This window comes from Camelus dromedarius, chromosome 16, assembly GCF_036321535.1.
Source record: "Camelus dromedarius isolate mCamDro1 chromosome 16, mCamDro1.pat, whole genome shotgun sequence".
NCBI lineage: Eukaryota > Metazoa > Chordata > Mammalia > Artiodactyla > Camelidae > Camelus > Camelus dromedarius.
The window spans coordinates 19,655,150-19,675,242 of NC_087451.1; the positions used below are offsets into that span (position 1 = coordinate 19,655,150).

At 45.9% G+C, this 20,093-nt stretch overlaps 2 protein-coding genes and 5 non-coding genes across 7 annotated transcripts; 4 read left to right on the forward strand and 3 right to left on the reverse strand.

Annotated features, from left to right (window-relative positions):
- Positions 1 to 2,449: 2,449 nt before the first annotated feature.
- TMEM107 (transmembrane protein 107) lies at positions 2,450 to 5,895 on the reverse strand. Its single transcript, XM_010996491.3, has 5 exons — positions 5,649 to 5,895; positions 5,423 to 5,490; positions 5,220 to 5,320; positions 4,383 to 4,479; positions 2,450 to 4,158 (listed from the first exon to the last, which is right to left on the reverse strand). The coding sequence occupies exons 1-5, from the start codon at positions 5,733 to 5,735 to the stop codon at positions 4,089 to 4,091; spliced, it is 423 nt and encodes a 140-aa protein (XP_010994793.1). The 5' UTR covers positions 5,736 to 5,895; the 3' UTR covers positions 2,450 to 4,088.
- On the reverse strand, positions 3,345 to 3,480 carry LOC116157980 (U8 small nucleolar RNA). Its single transcript, XR_004142210.1, has one exon. It is a non-coding gene; the product is annotated as a U8 small nucleolar RNA (small nucleolar RNA).
- Positions 5,896 to 9,188: 3,293 nt separating the features above from the next.
- TRNAW-CCA (transfer RNA tryptophan (anticodon CCA)) lies at positions 9,189 to 9,260 on the forward strand. The gene has a single exon. It is a non-coding gene; the product is annotated as a tRNA-Trp (tRNA).
- Positions 9,261 to 9,701: 441 nt separating this feature from the next.
- TRNAS-GCU (transfer RNA serine (anticodon GCU)) lies at positions 9,702 to 9,783 on the forward strand. The gene has a single exon. It is a non-coding gene; the product is annotated as a tRNA-Ser (tRNA).
- Positions 9,784 to 10,033: 250 nt separating this feature from the next.
- On the forward strand, positions 10,034 to 10,107 carry TRNAT-AGU (transfer RNA threonine (anticodon AGU)). Its single transcript has one exon. It is a non-coding gene; the product is annotated as a tRNA-Thr (tRNA).
- A 386-nt stretch (positions 10,108 to 10,493) lies between these two features.
- On the forward strand, positions 10,494 to 10,567 carry TRNAI-AAU (transfer RNA isoleucine (anticodon AAU)). The gene has a single exon. It is a non-coding gene; the product is annotated as a tRNA-Ile (tRNA).
- Positions 10,568 to 11,249: 682 nt separating this feature from the next.
- Positions 11,250 to 13,097, reverse strand: BORCS6 (BLOC-1 related complex subunit 6). Its single transcript, XM_010996490.3, has one exon. It carries the CDS (start codon positions 13,014 to 13,016, stop codon positions 11,952 to 11,954), a length of 1,065 nt encoding a protein of 354 aa, XP_010994792.1. The 5' UTR covers positions 13,017 to 13,097; the 3' UTR covers positions 11,250 to 11,951.
- Between the last annotated feature and the right edge of the window lie 6,996 nt (positions 13,098 to 20,093).

Here is a 20,093-nt window from a genome sequence, read left to right on the forward strand (position 1 = left end):
TTTTTTAATACTGTAATCTTTGATTTATCAGTAATACTGGCATAAGGTATTGATCCATATTTTTCCCCAAATGGTTACTCAGTTGTTCTAATAACTTTTACTGACTAATCCCTTTTCCCCACTGATTTTTTATTTTAAAATTACCTATTTTTTAAATTATAAAAAATACATAACATAAAATTTACCATCTTAACCGTTTTTAATTAAAGTGTACAATTCAGTAGTGCTAAGTACACTCATCTTGTTGTGCAACCAGTCTCCAGAATTCTTTTCATCTTCCAAAACTGAACTCATATAAGTAGCATCAAGCAGTATTTGTCTTTTCCTGACTGGCTTATGCTGATTAACAAGCTACTAATTTCACAATAAAATGAAAACCTATTTTTGATGCTGGTTGGCAAAGCCTCTAGTGTTTACTAAGAGATAGATAGTTGAAGTGCTTGTAGTAGAGACTTCTGGAGTGTGGATGAAGGACGTGAGGCACAGAGAGGTTAAGTGACCTGTTGCCAATCACACAGCCAAGAAGGAGAGGCTGCACCTTAAACCAAGGACTGCTTCCACAGCTTGCTGTGGTCTTTGCCCTGGGCTGGGGCTCATATAAGAGAGTCCAGACATGGAAACTAACAGCATCTCGGTGGTGTTTGAAGATGGGAGGTGGGGGAAGTCACCCAAGGAATAGTGACCATCAATGTTTAAGGGACAAGCCAAGGAGACAACTGTGGAGCAGACTGGCGCTCTGTGAAGTTCATTAAAAAGCCCCCACTCCTGGGCTCTCCTTGTGCCTGGAGTGTATTGACAAATTAATCCCCACTCCCCACTGTAGGACCCTTCACAAACCTGCATTTCTGTAAGATAAAAACATCTTCTCTTGGGGGAGGGTTCAGTGGCAGAGTGCATGCCTAGCATGCGCAAGGTCCTGGGTTCAATTCCCAGTACCTATGTTTAAACACACACACACACACACACACACCCCTAAAATTACCTACCCCTCCATTAAAAAAGTATCTTCTCTTCAGGAGTATTTACCCTAACAAAACTAAACTGCCCCAAGAAAGAGCCCACCTCACAATACCCTAGAGTAGTTAATCCTATTATTCAGAGTAGTCCTGACAGATCTTACAACTAGTCAGGTATCTCAGTCAGGTACCTGTGCACGAATTAATCACACAGCCCCCTACCCATTGTGTTCACAGCCCCTTCCGCCCAATAAAAGACCCTACACGTTCACCCTGGCACTCACACAGGCACTTCTGGTCTGTGTGGCCCACTGTTGCCTGTAACAGCATCTCTATTAAACTTTCTTTGTTCTTTAATCCTTTGGTAAATTCTTTTACCGCCTGTGCAACACCGGCCAGCCTTGTGTCCCACAACAACCTGGTAATACATCCTCAGTGACTGGCAGGCTGTGGGTTCTCAATCAAAACTCATTAGACGAAATTTAAGACGGAGAAGCCAGAACAGCGGGAGGTAAGCCAGGGGAAGACAAGGGAGAACATATTTCAAATATGGTCACCATATTATATGCTGAGAAGAGGTCAAGCTCAAGTCTGAGAAGTAACTTCTAGATTTAGGAACAAGAAAGTCATTGGTGATGAGCAGTTTCTTGGGACTGTAGGAGCAGGAAAGTTCTGGTAAATATTTAACAACCAACTTTCCCCCAACAAAGTATGCATTTATGTACATACGTAAATTTATTATAAGGGGAAGGGAGGGTATAGCTCAGTGGTATAGCATGTGCTTAGCATGCAGAGGTCCTCGGTTCAATCCCCAGTACCTCCACTAAAAAGATAAATAAATAAATTTAAAATAAATAAATAAACCTAATACCCCCAAAAAAGCTTAATTAAAAAAATAAGTTTGTACATATTTTACTGATAAAAGGATGTGTAACACAGAATTTACAAATAAAATAAACAGTATTCTTTATTGTAAATTCTACTCTTATATCCATGATTTCATAAATGGAGTTGTAGCCTAAGTTCCAATATGAAGGTTGGTTGATATTTTTATTTACATTTTCAAGTAACACAAAAATAAAACACTGAAGATACGTTGAAACTTCACAGATTTTTCAATTACTTGGGTGACTTCTTTGCTGAATCTGGTAAGTTTTCAAATTTTGGGAGAGTATTCCCTCAATTTTTTGTGCTATTCACAATGTAACAGTCACAGACATGACACTTAAAAGTTTAACCTGCATTATTAACATTTTCTCCATCACTTTCTTAAGTGGAGACAATCAACAAAACCTGATATGTAGAATTTGCCAATTTTTGTGGTGTAGATACTCCCACTCAGGCCAATTTCAAACTATTGACTTGATGTCACTAAGTAAATTGGGAAGAGATACACAGTAGTACATAATTTTATAGTATTTCCACCATACAGATACAATAAATGTAGACGACATAAAAACATATAATAGTAAATTTAGAAAATAACCAGGACGTAAAGAGTTTTGAGTATTTATTCTCTCTGTTTAAAAATGTATTTAATTGCAAGATTACATGGTTTAATTTTTGATAATTGTATTTAACAACCAGTCCACAATGTTTTTGAAAAACAATCAGTTTTCACAAGTTAATAGAGCACATCACTGGGTGTGGTGAAAGCCAGATTGCAGTGGAATGTGACTTTCCTTATCAAGCCTGTAACCATAGCCCGTATTGTCCACCTTTCTTGCCTCGGGAACAATCTGCTCCCCTACCTCTCTGCTGAAGCCACACTCCAGGACCTCACTCAGACTGATCTTGTAGGAGCAATACTCCTGCCACATTTAGCAAATGAATCCTTACTCTACAGCATCTGTAAGTCTTCTTTGTAGCATGTATCACAATTTGCTATTAAATTACTCTGGGAGTACCATAAATCGCTTCGTGTCTGTCTCCATGAACCATGATATCTGTGATGGTGGGGGCAGAGTTATGGGTCATATTCACTAAGTACCTACTACAGTGCTTTGCATATAGTATATGCTCAGTAAGCACTCACTGAATGAATACTCAAAACGAAAGGCTGTCGGAAGAGACAGAACGTTATCTGCGTGGAGGAATGACCTGAGGAGCACAATCAGAAAGCACCTCCTTGGAAGCCTTTTGCTTAGTTAGAATAGCCAGGGGGGTGAAAATTATTCACAGAACCTTCTCTAGAAAACAATCCTGAAAACATTCTTCCTGTAACAAAGTAGAACATAAGCATCGCTAGCTACTATATACAAAATAGTAACAATTTTTCCTAAATGCTCACACAAAGCCCACCTCTCCTACGTACCACGCACGGAACAACCGTGATAACAATACACTGTCTGTCAAAAACGTAAATAAGAGTAATGATCGCCAGTTAGAATCAGACAGGAGCAATCAGGGTGTTGCAAGTCCTGATCACGCAGAGCCGTTAATCACGAATCATGCGAGCTCCAATCATCATATTCTATTCTGCCCTCCAAACGGAGGAACAGGTAAGGATTATCCTACCTGACGATAACATGCTCATCTGCGGCAGTCAATACTCTGGGGAAAAGACCCCACTATTAGTAAGGGTGAGTAATAACGCAGCAAACTACAAGGTACTTAGGTTCTTCCATTTCTGTTGTTACACTAATTTGCAGATTGTTAAAGTCTGTTTTTCCACTTGACTGCCAAAAAAGGATAAGTGAACTCCTCCCAGAATGCTCCACTCACGAACTGGGTGCCCTAACATACACGCACCAAATTATTTACATGTCTCCGCCCACGCTCTTCCGCCAGACCGCTACCGTAATAACTAAAATAAAAGCGATACCTATTATCTTACAGTCTGTAAGGCTGAAAAACTGATTTCCGCTTCTCTAGTACTTTGGCCACCCCAATTCTCCCCTGAAATTTTTTTAAATCTTGATCTTATCCTAAAATATATTTCATTAAAAAGAACTACAAACAAAACGCAGATAATTTCAGACTCGAGAGATAATTACCCAAACACCAACAATGACATTCTCCACCAAATGGAGATTTAGGGGGAGAGCTGAAGCCCGTGGTTTCCTTCTTCCAGAAACGGTGAGTCGTTCTTCGCTCCTCCAGCCTTTATTCCTACTTCTGGCCATGAAAGTATCAGAAAGGTTTCTTTTTCAGCCCAAAGACGTTGATGAATAATGCTATTTCAGTGACAGCTGGGAGGGCACTGCGGAAGGTAGGTGGTCGGTTTAGGGCCCCTTCCAATAAAAATAATCAAATTCCCAAACTAGAGATCCCACCCCAAAAGTGTAGGAGGGGAACACTTCAAAAGACTACAAGATGTTGAGTGGATCAGATATCTCATAAATGGAGTAAGGGCTGGGTAGGGGAAATCTTCAGATTAAGAGTAAATCTTCCTTCCCTATCCCCAAACATTGGGAGATACCATACCTGCAGAAGACAAAAATGTACCAGTATGTGGTGCACTCCCAACGCTCAAATATGAAAAAGGATAGGGACACAGATGCACTACAGTGAGCCCCAATGGCTTGGGAACGCACCAGGGTCAAGGAAAGCCTTTGGATCAACAGGTTGTTAGTGATGGCCCACAAAAAGCTAGGGTGGGCTGGCATCTGCATTCAGGTTCACCTCCTGGAGAGCAGAGCACCTCTTGCTCCCTTTATCACATTGCAAAGGCCAGAGCCAGCAGCCCTGACTTCTGAATTTTAGGACAACCATGTGAGTAGAGGACAGAGTTGAGCCTGCACAGCTGGGACCCCAAGCTATCCCCACTGCATATCTAGCCTGGACCCTTCAGGTGAGGTAGTAGGCCCCCCATCTACTCCAGGCACAGAGAAATGCTCACAGTGACATTATACACTCTGCAGAATCACTCTCCAGCACCCTGGTCCTCCTCATCCAAAATTCAGATATTGAGAGCCTTCCCTGATCCACCTTCGTTTCTTTTGAGTTCCCATAGTGCTTCATATTTTTACACATCCTATGAACATTGAATTATAGATGTCTATGTGTCTGCCTCTTCCTCAAGGTAGAAAACTGTGTTTTACTCCCATTTTGAGATCACCATTGCCTGGTGCATAGCAGGAGCTTAACAAATGACCAAAGATTGTATTAAATCTTCCACATTGCCTAAGATCTCTCAACTGGAGGAATTCTGTTTGCCTACTAGGGCAAAAACCACTGTACCAGAAAGGCCTAGTTAGATGGCTGGAGGGAGCTGTGATGGAAATGGGCCGTGCAGGAAAGGTGAGCAAGTAGAAAGGATACAGATGAGGCTCTGGGTGCTGTTGAACATGGACACTCCCGAGAAGAAACCGGCCAGCTCCACTGCAAAGAGGCCCAGAGTGACAGAGAGTGCTGCTACCAACCTGCAAAAAGGAAGGGGGATGGCTCAGGCCTTCTGATCTTTTTCTAAGATCCCTTCACTCCCATTGCTGCTTAATTCTGACCACCACACCCCGAGTGCTCACTGAATGTCCTGCTTTTCATACTCCTCGGGAGTGAACGTGAGAGGCAGGCAGGCCTGGATGTTGCTGTCCTGGGGAGTAGGGCAGAGAGGAAGAAAAGTTCAAAGAGGTCGGGTGGCAAAGGATGGGAGGAAGCGACCGGGTAAGGGCCCGGGGGAAAGGGTTGGGTGGGGCTGGGACCACCCCAAGGTGGGAATGGGGACGAGATGAGAGGGGCCATAGGCCTTACCCGGGACCAGAATAACGTGATGACGACCACCAGATGCGCCAGGAGCGTCAAGAAACGAGAGGGCACGAGCCCCGAAATCCGGCCCATGGCCCCCAGGGGCAGGGGTACAGCCTGGAGCAGAGGCCGTGGTCTCCGGGGCTGGAAGCTCAGGGAAGGCCACTCCTCAAATCTCTCAGTTTAGCAGAGAAAATTCGATGTACGCCTCCTTCCCGCTAGTGCAGGCGCCACCCAGTTGCCTTGGTAACCGCGTAAGCGGGAGCTACGACGGGAATCTCTGAAAATCTCGCGAGAGCAGTAAATTCTCGAGCCGCGGCGGGCCTCCTGCGGAGGGCAGGTACCGGGTCCTGGCCAGGTGCCGATCGCTTTCTGCCAGCCGCCTCCTCAAGCGCAGCAGAGCTGTCGGCACCAGAGAGTGTGCGGTGGCGCGCCCCGCACCGCCTAGTCAAGTACAGTAGACCTCACTGCTTCTTTCCCATGAGATGACCCTTAAAATGAGTGATACTGCTGACATCTAAAGTACAATGAGTGGTGGGCTTCCCTTGCAAATCGACATGGAAATTGCAAGCATGGAAACATTCTTAGCACATAGACAAGATTCAAGGACTAAAGAGCTTTTTATGCTTTTCTCTCGGCCTGTAATTTACATGCCCTTTCTCCTAGGAATAGAGAGCCCAAGCCTTCAGAGCCAAGCTCCCCCGGATAGTTTATCAAGTCTGACTCTCCTAGAGTGAAAGTGATGAAAGCCCAGGATCTGTTTGTTTGTTTGTTTGTTTGTTTGTTTTGCAAGATTCTCCAAGGTCCCTGGAACAAATAAAGTGAAGAGAAGGAGTCAGCTGTGTGAAGATGTGGGGAAAGAGCATTCCAGGCAGAGGCACAACAAGGGCAAAGTTCCTTAGGTGGGAACAAGCGCCTTGTGTTTGTTGAACAGAAAAGGAGCTAGTGTGTCTGAAGCCTAGTAGTGGAAGAGGAAGAAGACATCAGGGTGAAGTGGGATGAGTAGACAGGCCTTGCCGCCAAGGTGGGGAGGGGAGGAGGACAGGCTCAAATTTGTATTCCAAAAGATGACTTGGGTTACAACATGGAGAATGGATTTTTAAGAAGATTTTAAGCAGTAGGTTTGTGAAGAAGCCATAGACTTATCCAGGAAGGAAAGAATGAGATTGGACAAGGTGGAGTCAAGGAGATGGAGTGAAGTGGAAGGAATCTAGAGATCGTTAGAAAATAAGGAAATCTGAACACGGGACTGTGGGTGGGTGAGGAAAAGGGAGGGATCAAAGCTGGCTTTGATTTTGGGCTCCAATAGCTGGAAGTTTGGGGCATTGTGCTCATAATAGTCTTCCTGCCTAGGGGACCTATAGATAGTAAAAACTGGTAGTCAACGTTCACACTGTGAATTAGGAAACAGCAGGCATTTAGGTCTGTCCTGTCACTTTCCGTGACCTTGGTTCACAGAAGCCTGCTCTACAGAGGCATCTCTCAAAAGCAAGTTTTGGGGCCACCCTGTGGCCATAGGAAGTACTGCCGGTGACCAGGTTTAAAAACAAAGAATGTGCTCTAATCAATTCATTGTTTACCATGAGTTACAGGTCATACAGGAAAGACTGGATAAATGTGCGATTTTTTACCCCCATTATTTATCAGAATAAAGGTTCCCTAGCATCCTCCCAAAGTGACTAATTAGGTTTTTTTAGTTGTTAGGTTTTAGCATATTTTGTGTGTTTCAGTCTATTGCAGCTGTTATTCTTTTTGATTCTCATATTGTCTCACTTTTGGATTAGTGCTGTCCAACAGGACTTTCCATGATGATAGAAATATTTCATATTGTCTCTGTCCTGTATGGTAGCCAGCTAGCTCCTTGTGAGTCCTGAACACTTGAAATGTGGCTATTGGGACTAATGAACTGAATTTTAAAATTTTAACTTAATTTGAATAGCCCCTTAATGAATAGCCATCCTAGTGTCTACCATATGGAGCAAGGCACCTCTGGACAGAATAGTTTATTGGCTTCCTAATATTTGGAAGTTGGTGGGGTGAATGGAGCAGATTTAAACCCCAGAGAGCACTCTAGGTAGTACTCAGGGTAATGACACTGGACTAATCCTACTTCTCACTTGCCTCAGCGTGGCCACTTACTGGGAGTGCAGAAGGACTGGGAAGGAACGATGACAGGGTCAAGTAGAGATGTCCAAAAGCACTGGATGTCTGAATCCAGAGGTAGGGGCAGGATTTAGGAGCCCATAGCACACAGGTAATGGCTGACTCCAGGGAAGGTGTGTATCATGAGGAGAGAATACAGTTTGAGGGGGAAAGACAGAAAAAGAGACTGGGGGCGGAAAGCTAGGGGAAGGCCAGCAGAAAAGTGTCATGACAACCAAGGAAGAAGAAGGTTCTTAAAAAAGATGTTGCCCAGTCAATTAAGGCCAGCCTCATGGAATGCCAACGAGCTTGGCCGTGATGGTGGTCCCTGATAACTTTCCAGAGAGCCATTATATGGAAAGTGCAGGCATTTGGCTTGGAAGGGAAGGAGTGAGACACAGCATGACTTCTTTTGCCATCTTGACTGGTAGAACCCCTCTCATCCTTCAAGAAGCAAATAGGGTCTCTGCCAGCTTCTGGTATCTCTCTTTAGACGTTCTCAGCTGTCTCACCTGGGGAGCTTTACAAAATGTTGATATTTTTGGTGATAGAAATCAGAATAGTGGTTTAGGAAGGGACATGAAAGAATCTTCTAGGGTGAAGGAAATGTCTTCTACAAAGAAAGGTTATGGGTTGAATTTGTCAGAAATCTCCAAAATAAACACATAAGATCTGTGCATTTCATTGTAGGTAAATTATTCCTTAGAATTGTAAAAAGTGAGGAAGTTACCAATGCTGGGGTTCTGACCTGGACCATTTATTTATTTGTTTGTTTGTTTGTTTATTGAAGTATAGTTGATTTACAATGTTGTGTTAGCGTCAGGTGTACAGCATAATGATTCAGATACACATATATATTCTTTTCCATTGTAAGTTATCACAAGATATTGAATATAGTTTCCTGTGCTATACATTAGGTCTTTGTTGTGTATGTTATATATAGTATTGTGTATCTGTTTACTCCGGACTTTTAAATCATTATATCCAAATCTGGGGTTTCTGTGTAGCTATCTGTAAGACTCGGCAGGCAAGTTTAATGTGCAGCCGGGGAGGAGACGCACCTCTGGAGGAGGTAATCCCTCATCCCCACGTGACGAGGGCTTTAGCTTGGCTCCACCTTGTTGCGTTTGCCTGGTGTCAGTTCTTCCTCCCGTTTCTGCGCAAGTCCATCCGGGCTGGGTTGTTAGCTCTCGGTCCCCCAGGGAAGTAGTTCAGGGCGGCCTGGTCGTCGGCAGGACACAGGGGACGGGGTGCGGAGGGCCCTGCTGGTCTCACGAGGCCTGCGGGACAGCACAGGCGCCACGAAGCGGGATTTTAGAGGTTTAGGAAAGCCGTCGGCTCTTGCGCTTCGCCGCCTGGCCGTCCAGTGGTCATAAGAGGACCTGGCCAGCACTGTGGCCGACTGACCTCGTGGCGCAACGGTAGCGCGTCTGACTCCAGATCAGAAGGTTGCGTGTTCAAATCACGTCGGGGTCAACTGCCTTTTTTCTAACGGGTTGAGTATTTTTATTTATTCTCCTCATTTTCAACTCTTGAAGCCCCAACGTCCAGGTCAGAGAAGAAGCACCTCGTAGGAGCCAGAACGGGAGGAATCTTGGCGCGAAGTCCCGAGCCACCCCGCTGGGGGAGCCCAAGGATCTCGCGGTAGTTTTTGCGATAGATCTGGGTTACCGTAAATATGGACGGAAAGCTGGGCTCCTTAAGACTGAGGCACGCGCCGAATCGCTCAACGCAGAGGAGAGGTTTGGGCGCTGGCGCAGGTTAAAAGGTCCCTTGGCAGCCAGAGCCTTTCGAATCGTCTTTGCGGTGCTGGGCAGAAACCCTCGAAACGCGCTCCCTTCGCGACGTGGGTGGGCTCACGCTTACTCTGAGAAGAGTTCAGACCCCAGAGAGAAAATGTTAGAACCACTTTTTGTGGACGAGGTGGCCGAGTGGTTAAGGCGATGGACTGCTAATCCATTGTGCTCTGCACGCGTGGGTTCGAATCCCATCCTCGTCGGTTTCTGAGTACTACGACCACTGTTCAGTTTTATAATCCAAAGACATGAATTTCTCTTGTTACCTTCCCTCTGCCAGATTCAGTTTCTGTGTTATCCCTTCACTCTAGCTCACAGCAGCTGCGGTTTTCGTCCCTTCTACCCGGTTTTCCAGTACAGCCAAAGGTTAATTAGGAAGGAGATCCTGGCATTCGCTTTCCTGACATGAATCTGACCTGGCCAAGGAAATAACTTGCGAACACCGACGCGCTAGGCGCCGTGGCTTAGCTGGTTAAAGCGCCTGTCTAGTAAACAGGAGATCCTGGGTTCGAATCCCAGCGGTGCCTCCGCCATCGGTTGCTTTTGCAAACACACTGCGAGGAAGTAACGTTGAATCTCTGGGCTACGATTTTCTACAGATCCATCCCTTCTCTCTCTTCGGCAATCTACCAGGTGCTATCAGGCTGCGTTTTCCATTTCCGGTTGTATGAGTCAGCGCTAAGTGTAGGTTGTTAGTCCCGCGCTCTGTTTGCGACTAGACCTGCCGCCAGGCACCGTAGTGCTTGTCAACATTTTGGCTTGGCTATTACTTCCCGAAATGCTCATTCAATCTTCGTATTCTGTTTTCCTGTCCCAAAATAGCTTTACCAATTTTTAAATTTTTCTTAAGTCACCATTGATCAATAGTGTATCTTTTACATAGTTTCATATTAAAAAAAAAAGAATATCAACCGGCCGGTTAGCTCAGTTGGTTAGAGCGTGGTGCTAATAACGCTAAGGTCGCGGGTTCGATCCCCGTACGGGCCAGGTACTTAGGTTTTCTAAGATTCTGTACTGACTATTTCTTGTTACTTGGTAAGTCTCGTGAAGCAACATTACCAATCCCAGAACTTTTCCCACCCTAAAGAGAAACGTGTTTAAATTTAGTCCAGAGTGCTAGTGTGTTGAGGGGGAGGAGGAAAGTGTAAGGAAACTGGATCTCTTCCCGTGACCTCTGTTTTCTATATCTCCTGACTACAACACAGGGCTCCTAGAATTTCCTATGTGCCTTGTAAACAGAAGGCTGACAGGTATTGGAACAAAGATTGTCTCAGACCATGCATATGGCACTGATCAACAGAGTGTGGGAAATGGGGTCAGGAATGGAGCTAACAAGTGTTTCCAGTCTTCCTCTAGAGCCAAAATGTCCAGTTTTCCCAGTCCCTGCCTGTCCACTTCAGGAACTGAGAAGAACCCCTTCCCCTTTCTCTTCTGGAGCACCTTGCTTCCTACTCTGCTTTTACTGGATCTCTGAGCCCATATCTGTGTCTTGTATTTCCCCTCAGATCTGCCGCTTAGGGGCAGGAACCATATCCTTCCCTACGTAGCCTGGAAATCCCACGCTACTCCCAGCACTGGCCTCAAGAGAACTCCACGAAAAAGACCGACCCTTATTCCCATTCCTTTGGCTCATCAATCCCTGTAACCCCACACAGACACAGCCTCAGCCTTAGCAGCAGCAGCACTTTAATTCCACAAAAACTCAAAGTCAAAACTGATTAGAACACTCCACAACAGGTGGGCTTCAAAACCAGCAACAATTCTATCTGAACCCTGAGAGCAGTGAGACCCCTCCCAACTCATCCCCTCTACCGTGCAATACATTCCTTCTTGCTCCACCCTGGTTATGGCTGGGGAAGTAGGATGGTAGGGGGCCAGAGGGCAGAAGCAGGAGGTTAACCATCTACAAGCATGCATCCTTGTCTGTATGGTATGCGGTCAAGGACCACTCAAGCTCCCATAGCCCCTGTCACCTGAGATGTGACCACTGGAGGTCAGGGTGGCCACAGTGGGGGCTGGTGCCTCCTCTGTTCTCCTTTCTTGATCACATATAGCAGTCAGGTCTCCCAAGCCCAGACCAAAAGCCCTGGGTTCCCAGAGATGGTGCTCTAACTAGGGAAGAGAGTTGGGAGAACAAGGTAGCTGCAGATGGCCAACTGAACAGAAGCAGATCATCATTCCCTCCCACCAGGAGAGACTTTAGAACTTGCCCATATACACCTGCATAAGGCCCAGCGAGTGGTCGCAGGCCTGCTAAATGCATCCAGAAGAGCCTCCAATATCTAGGTCTCCCCTCAGTGGGCAGGTCCCACTAGGGCTCCTTAGGATCCTGCTGGTCCCTGGCCTTGCCAGGCCTCTCCTGACCTCCTGGTCACTTGCACAGGGCTTCCAACACCTCCAGGGTGCGTCGGATATCCCGGACTTGGCGCGCCAGCCCCTGAACCGGCTGCAGAGCCCGCTCCAGCTCCTCGCAGCGAGCCAGCAGGGTGTACATGCCCTTGATACTCATGTCCACAGCTTCGCCTAGGGAGTCCACGGCGTCGCGGTAGGTCTGGATGCAGCCCACGCTTAGCGCTGTCAGCTCCTGCACCGCGCCACCCAGCCCGCGAAGCAGTCGGTCTACCCTGCAGCCCAGCTCCCGACTCAGCCGCTCCAGGTCCCGCAGTACGTCGGGGTCGATGGGAGGGATGGCCGGAGTGGGTGCGGGCGCTGAACAAGGCCGAGCAGGGGCAGGCGGCGGAGGTTGAGGGGCGCCGCTCAGACGGATCTTGAGTTGCAGGTTGTTGGCGACGAAGTGGGTGAGGTCGCCATGGCGGCTCACCGTGCCCTCGAGCTCCAGGGGGCTGGAGATGGTGGCGCGCCGCCCGCCGCCTGCTCCAGACTCGGCACCCCCTGCGGACCCCGTGCCGCCGCCGCACGCCCCGCTCAGCCCGTCCAGGCTGCGGCTGTCCTGAAGGCGGCTGGAGAACGAGCGGCCAGTTCTGCCGGCTGCTGCCGTTTCCTCGTCGTCTTCCTTCTGCTCAACTTCCATCCCGCCGCCTCCAGGGCTCCCTCGACAGCAGACCCTCTCGGATACAGGCTTGTCCTCCGGCAGTTCAGGGTCCTTGCGCCGGGAAGACCCATGCGAGTCGTGCTCGGGACCCAGCACCCCCAGGCGGCTCCCCGCCCCAGACGGCGTCCCTCCGCGGCCCGGCTTTTCCTCTGGAGCCTCCCATTCCGGCTGGTGGACGAAGCTGCAGCTCGAAGTCTTCGAGGACGCCCTAGGGTAGCGGCTTGAGCCCCCAACGTTCTCGGCCTCTTCCTCCCCGGACAGCCCGAGGCCTGAGGGCTTTTCAGAGGGCGTTCGGCCCGGCCCGCTGTCGAAAATCACGGTTTGCGGTTCCCCGGGAGCCAGAAAGTCCGCCTCGGGCCCAGGCGCCCCCCGGGACGACTCCATACTGCAGTTGGGGGCAGGAACCGAAGAATTGGTTCGCCCTGGCTGGGGAAGCGTTGGCTGCGCCTTTAAGGGGCGTTGTAGAGGTGCGCCAATTGGCCGCGGGCTGACAATGGTCAGGAAGGGAAGAGCACTTTGATTGGTTGTGGCGACCAGGAAGTCCCAGAAGAAGATCTGTCATTGAACAACCAAACACACGTGAGCGCCAGCAGGGTGGAGAGAAGGAGAGACAGCGGCGCTCGTCGCCCCGCCCTTTTAAAAAGTTGTGGGGGTAGATCTTAAAGATGAAGAGCCTGTAATGATTAAGTCCTCTGGGGGCGGGGCTGAGGCTCTTTCCGCCCACAATTGTCACGCCCACAATTGTTGCTTAGCAAACGCTTCTAGTGGGACCAAATCCGGGGTTCCTAAGAGAGATTCCTGGCATATAAGTAGTATATCCTCCCTGGACAGTCGGGATGGAATCGCATCTAGTTGGTCAGGAAAGATGAAACCAGAATTCTCAGCAGAGCATGAATGGTCATTCCATCGTCCTCGGCTAAAAGACCTAGCCGATGAACTGCCCAGAGCGACGCACAGTGGAGAGCAATTACAGGCTTTCCTGTCCGTTTGCCACTCTGTTCTCTGTCTCCTGACCCCTCCAGGTTTGAATCTCTCCCCTGGAGGATGGTGTGTGATTTTGCCACTAGGTAAAATAGTCAATAAATGAGTGGCCCTTTAGGTTAGAGCTGTGGTACCATTCTGATCTCATCTCTTCTTTCTCTTCACCTCACTGGTCCTGCTGGAGCCACACTGGCCTCCTTACTGTTCCTCTGACAAGACAGACATGCTCTTGCCTCACAGATTTACACTTGCTCTTGCAACACCCCCTCCTCCCTGCCCCTCTCTTCTTTGAGGCTGGGTCTACCAAGAAAAAATTTCAACTTTGATATTCCTCCTTCCCTTCTCTACTCAGGTCCTTATTCAATTGTTATCTTTTCAGTGAGGCCTCCCCTTACAATCTGTTTAAAATTGCAACCACTTTCTCCAGCAATTCCCCACTTTCCTTCCCTGCCTTTTCTTCATAACACTTACCACCATCTGACATACATGTATTTTGCTTACTTGCCCAAGTCAGCTCCATGAAGGTAATGCTTTTTGTCTGTTTTGTTCTTATCTGTAGCCCCAGCGCTTAGAACACTGCCTAGCATACAGTAGGTGCTCAATAAATATTTATTAAGTAAATGACCCCAAGCTGTTAATTTCCCCTTTTTGACTTGAACTCATTCAAGCTGTGTTTCTGTCACTTGCACCCAGAACCCTGTCTAATACACCGTGAGGCCAACGGTCTAATCTAAACTTCTCCCCAGTCTCTGGGACTGATGCCCCTTGCCTTCCTTTTACCCCTCGGCAGATGGAAGCTCTTTATTCAGCAAGTGACAGAAACAAGTTGAATCAACAAAAACAAACAGAAAACCCAAGGGGAATTTATTATGTCATGCAATAACGGTCTTAAGACATCAGAGAAGCCTGCATTTAGTACCCTAAGGCTATCATGAAGGGCCTGATTTCTTTCTGTGGTTTCCCAAGTGGGCTTCCTCATGGTGGCAAAATGGCTGTCATTTGTCATTCTTTGGGGATTATAGTAGTCTACTTGGGCTGCTATAACAAAATACCATAAATTGAGTGTCTTATACACCAGACATTTTTTTTCTCCCAGTTCTGGGAGCTGGAAGTCCAAGGTGCCAGCTGATTCAGCTCCTAGTGAGGTCCCTCTTCCTGGCTAGCCACCTTCTTGATGTTTCCTCATACAGTGGGGAGAGAGCTAGCTCTCAGGCCTTTTCTAATGACACTAATCCCATCATGAGGACCCCACCCTTATGAAACCACAAACCCTGGATGATATACTCCCACACTTTCCAGAAGGGGAGGAAAGAGTATCTTGCATTAGACCTCACAGAATAACAAAGATGCATCTTTCCCAAGATCCCCAGTTAATCCTCCTTCATATTGGGTTAAACTGGTTCACATGCCCAATCTAGTCACCTCGGCAGGGGTGATATGTCTGATTGACTTAGGACTGGGTATCTGGAAGCAATCACTCTGGCAAGGTGATAAGAATGGACTGATTAGGTTTAAAAACTTATGCTCCTCCTGGAGCAATTCCCTCCAAACTCAAGTAGCTGCAACAAAATGGGAAAGGGAGGAGGGGCTGTGACCACAGTGTCCACTACATTAGGGGTCAGCAAAATATGGCCCATGGGCCAAATCCAGCTCCCCCTGTTTTTTTATGGCCTGTGAGCTAAGGATCTTTTTTTTACATTTTTTTAGTGGTTGAAAAATAACCTACAGAATATGAAAATTCATGTAATTTTATAAGAAATTCAAATTTCAAAGTCCATAAAGTTTTGCTGGGATACAGCCATGTTCACTCATTTATGTGCTGTTGAAGGGCTCACTCTTCCTGCAACTAGGGACAAGTGTCTTGTCAAAGGCCCATGTTTTCCCTGCTACCCCACGAATACACATATTTTTTGTTGCAAATTGTATAATTCCTATACATGGGAATTTAGTATATGAAGAAAATGGCAAAGAAAATGGTAGCATTTTGAATTGATTTCTATAAATGGTATGAGATGAACTATTTGGACTAAAACAAAAACAAAAACAAAAATCAATTACTTCATTCCTTTTGCCAAACAACAACAAAAAAAATTTTGATCAAAATTTTAAATAAAAAAGAGGAAAAATACTGAAAGAACACAGCAGTGAATTAAAAAAAAAAAAAGCTTGGGGTGATGGAGGTTTTTTAAAGACTAAAATCAGATACCATAAGTAAATAAAAGGTAGACTTGCAACATAAAACTTCAGCACTTCAACATAGAAAAACCACCCTAAACCATGTTAAAAGACAAATTACAGAAAAAATAAATATATTGGCATAGTGTAATGGCAAATTGTTAATATCACTTGATCTTACAAGTAAGTTAGCAAAAGACACAATTAATAGAAAAATGGCCAAGGACTCCAGGGTTAGTTAATTCAGCAGCTCAACAAAATCATCAAGGACCTAGGCTCTTTCTATCTTTATGCTCTTTTACCCTCAGTCTGCAGATTTGTCTTCACCTCTGCTCTCCTCGTGAGCACAAAATGGCTGCCCACATCCAGTTATCTCAGGAAGAATTGAACTGATTTCACTGTGGTATTAGAGGTCAGCAGATCATAATCACCCAGTTCTGTTTCAAACCACATCATTAGGAGACAATCTGTGAAACTAGAATAGCTCTTCCAACTATTAAACTCATTCATTCACAACATCAGTGAGGTACACAAAATATAAAACTTCTATTATAAAAGAATCATGCCACAGACACACCAGAAAGGGTTTGTAACACTGCAGAGCTCAATAGATATAGAGGCCTTGGGAGAATGTGGCTTTCTCCAAAGGGCTGCCCCACCCTCTCTCCTTTCAACCTATCCCAAATTTCAAAAGCTGCTTGCTTGAGGACAGGTGATGTGTGAGAATTGGTCTTCTTGTTAAAAATTTCATTTTCCATTCCTTTGGAAAACCCTTTTAGGTCCTGTATGTCTTTTTTTTTTTTTTTAAGCCATTCTAATAAGTGTGTGGTAATATCTCATTATGGTTTCCATTTGCATTCCCTAATAAAATAATGATGTTGAACGTCTTTTCATGTTTACTTGCTATCTATATATGTTCTTTGGGGGATGTACGCCCACTTATATGTCACTTTCTATTTTACATATCTTGTAAACTACTTTAAATCCTTTCTAGAATGAGACTATATTTTAAAATGCTATTTGTACCCATGTACCTTACTGCATGTGGGAATAGACCATGTCATAGGTCAGGAAGGATTTTTATTTCCATCTTAAAGGCTCATTAAAAATTAAAACAATTTGGCCAAGGTCACGTGGCTAGTAAACTGTGGAGAATGAACTAGAACTTAGGTGTGCTGACCGACAGTGTACGCTCCATTCCTCCATAGAGCCCTCCCCACCCTGCAATGCCATGATGGGGAGAGGGGCAGGTCACCGGCCCCAGTCTCATCAGTGCCCACATCACTCCATGGAAATGCAGATGGCCTTTCGAGAGAGGATTATCTGCCAGCCTGTCAGGACACAACCAGATCCCCCTGGGAAGAAGAGAGGTAGCTTTTCATTTATCCTCTTTTCTGTCATTATCTTTTCAGTAGGAAGGTGAGGTGATCAAGTACCCAAAGTGAATGAATGTCGCAGTCAGCTATCTTAACATTACATTAAGGGGGTGGCTCTTCATGTGGATACTTGGAATTTTTTGTGAGATAATGCCTCTTAGAAAAGTCTCTGAGGGGACCAGCACAGGTCACTAACAAAGGTCTGATCACAGATCGCTGGCTTCCCATTACTCAAAATAGGCTGGGCAGTGGCATTCTAGACAGGAAGAGCAAGTGCAAAGTCCCTGAGGTGGAAACAAAGTTGGCACATTCAAGAAACAGAGAGGAGAGGGCTTGAGTGATGGAAGGGGAAGAGCCGAGGTTTCAGCCAGGCCAATTAAATCTGAATTTCTTCGGGTGAGGTCTGGGAGTCCTGATTTCTTTTTACTTATTGTTTTAAATGGAGGTACTAGGGAGTGAACCCAGGACCACGTGCACACTAAGCACACACTCTGCCACTGAGCTATACTGTCTCCCTTGATCTCTTTAAGCCCTCCTGGTGATTCTGATGCGTAGCCAGGGTTGACACCAGCAGCGGACCTTGCCATGGTCAGGAGTTTGGGTTTTATTCTAAGTGTGCTTGAGAACCAAAGGAGGGTTTTGAACAGGGGAATGACATGCTCTATCTTCTGCTATGTGCAGGAGGGACTGTAGGGGCCATGAAGATGTGGGGAGAGCAATTAGGAGGCTATTGCCATTGTCCAGGCCAGAAAGGATGGTGCCCTGAACTAGCATGAGAGCAAAGGTGCTGTGTGTTAAGGTAGGAGGGGACTGAGACTCAGTGGGTCTGACAGGCAGTAGGAAGGATGGGGTTGGCCGAGGAGAAATGGGAGAAACCAGCAATGATTCCCAGGTTTTTGGCTTCAGCAGCTGGGTGATTGATGGTACTATTGACTGAGATGAAGAATATGTTTTTGGGGGGGCGGAGGTCGTGAATGGAGAATACTGTTTTAGCTTTGAGAAGCCTTCTAGACACATTAAGTAGGGATTGCAAGAATATGAGTCTCGGGCTTGGTGGCGATGTTGAGGTGAGAGATATGAATGTGGAAGTTGTGTTTAAAGCCATGGGATGGAAAGAGACCAAAGAGTGTAGAGGCAAGAGAGAATCCAGCACAGAACCCCTTGGGGTCCGCCATCAGGTCTCAAAGAGGGGCCCAGCTTAAGAAACGTAGCTGGTCCAGTAGAAAAATGAAGACAGTGTAGTACCAAGGTGGCAGGCAGGGAGATGGGTGTTTCTAGAAGAGAAAAGTCACTTGTGTTAAGTGTGTTTGGGAGGCGGGGTCAGAGAAGGGCTCATTGGATTTGGCTAGAGGAGGTTTGGCTGCTGCGGGCAAGGGTGGTGGGGGGACACAGGCCACAGTAAATGAGAGGAGAGGAAGTCAGTGTAGACAGTAGGTGTAGACAATATGCTTGAGAAATTTTGCTGTGAGGGGAGCAAAGAAGTTAACAGGAGAGATAGTAGGAGATGGGTGAGGGGTTCAAGATACTAGATTTTTGTATGGTGATGAGATTGGTCCAGCAAAAAAAGGACATATTAATAATTGATAAGAGAAAAGGAACAATTGTTAGAATGAACTTGTTGAATGGCTGGAGGACTGAGTCCAGGGCATACCTGAAGGGGCCAGCTCTGATGGGACCAGGACTTCTTCCACTTGGCATTTGGGAGTGGGGGGCAGTTGACATGTAAAGAGAGCAACAGAAGCACGTGATTTGGAAATACATGGAAGATACCAAAAACAAAACAATAGTGAAAAGATTTGGAACACGCTGTCTCTTGGAAGAGAGAAATGGATAGGCTGTGTATACACACACACACACACACATATATCCAGAGAAAACTCTGGAGATATACATATATACACACACATATACACACACACATATATCCAGAGAAAACTCTAATTTGAAAAGACATGCACCCCAATGTTTGTAACAGCACTATTTACAATAGCCAAGACATGGAAGCAACCTAAATGTTCATTGACAGATGGTTGGATAAAGAAGTCGTGGTATATTTATACAGTGGAATACTACTCAGCCATAAAAAAGAATGAGATGCCATTTGTAGCAACATGGATGGACTTAGAGATTATCATACTAAGTAAAATAAACCAGAAAGAGAAAGACAAATACCATATAATATCACTTACATGTGGAATCTAAAAAATGACACAAATGAACTTATTTACAAAACAGAAACAGACTCACAGACATAGAAAACAATCTTATGGTTACTAGAGGGAGAAAGGGTGGGGAGGGACAAATTGGGAGTTTGGCTTTTGCAGATACAAACTACTGCATATAAAATAGATAAACAAGACCCTACTGTATATCACAGGGAACTATATCCAATATCTTGTAGTAACCTATAATGAAAAAGAATAGGAAAAAGAATAGAAATGTGTGTATGTGTATAACTGAATCACCGTTCTGTACAGCAGAGACTAATGCAGCATTATAAATCAACTATACTTTAAAAAAAAAACCTTCTAACACTGTTCAGTTGTTTTATGGGCATGTGTAGTTTTGTGCATAGTAGGCACAAAAAAGGTATGTCTATGTCTTAACTCCTGAAACCATGAATGTGACTTTTTTTAGAAAAAGTGTCTTTGCAGATGTAATTAAGGATCGTGAGACAAGGTTATCCTGGATTATCCAGGTGAGCCTTAAATCAAATGACTAGTGTTCTTGTAAGACACAGAGGAGAGAAGAGGGGGTGTGTGAAGACAGAAGCAGAGATTGGAGTGAGGCAGCCACAGCCACAGGCCAAGAAGTGTCCAGAATCACCAGAAATGAGAAGAGGCAAGGGAGGATTTTTCTCTAGAGCCTTCCATGGGAGCACGGCACTGTGGACACTTTGATTTTGGACCTCTGGCATCTAGAACTATCA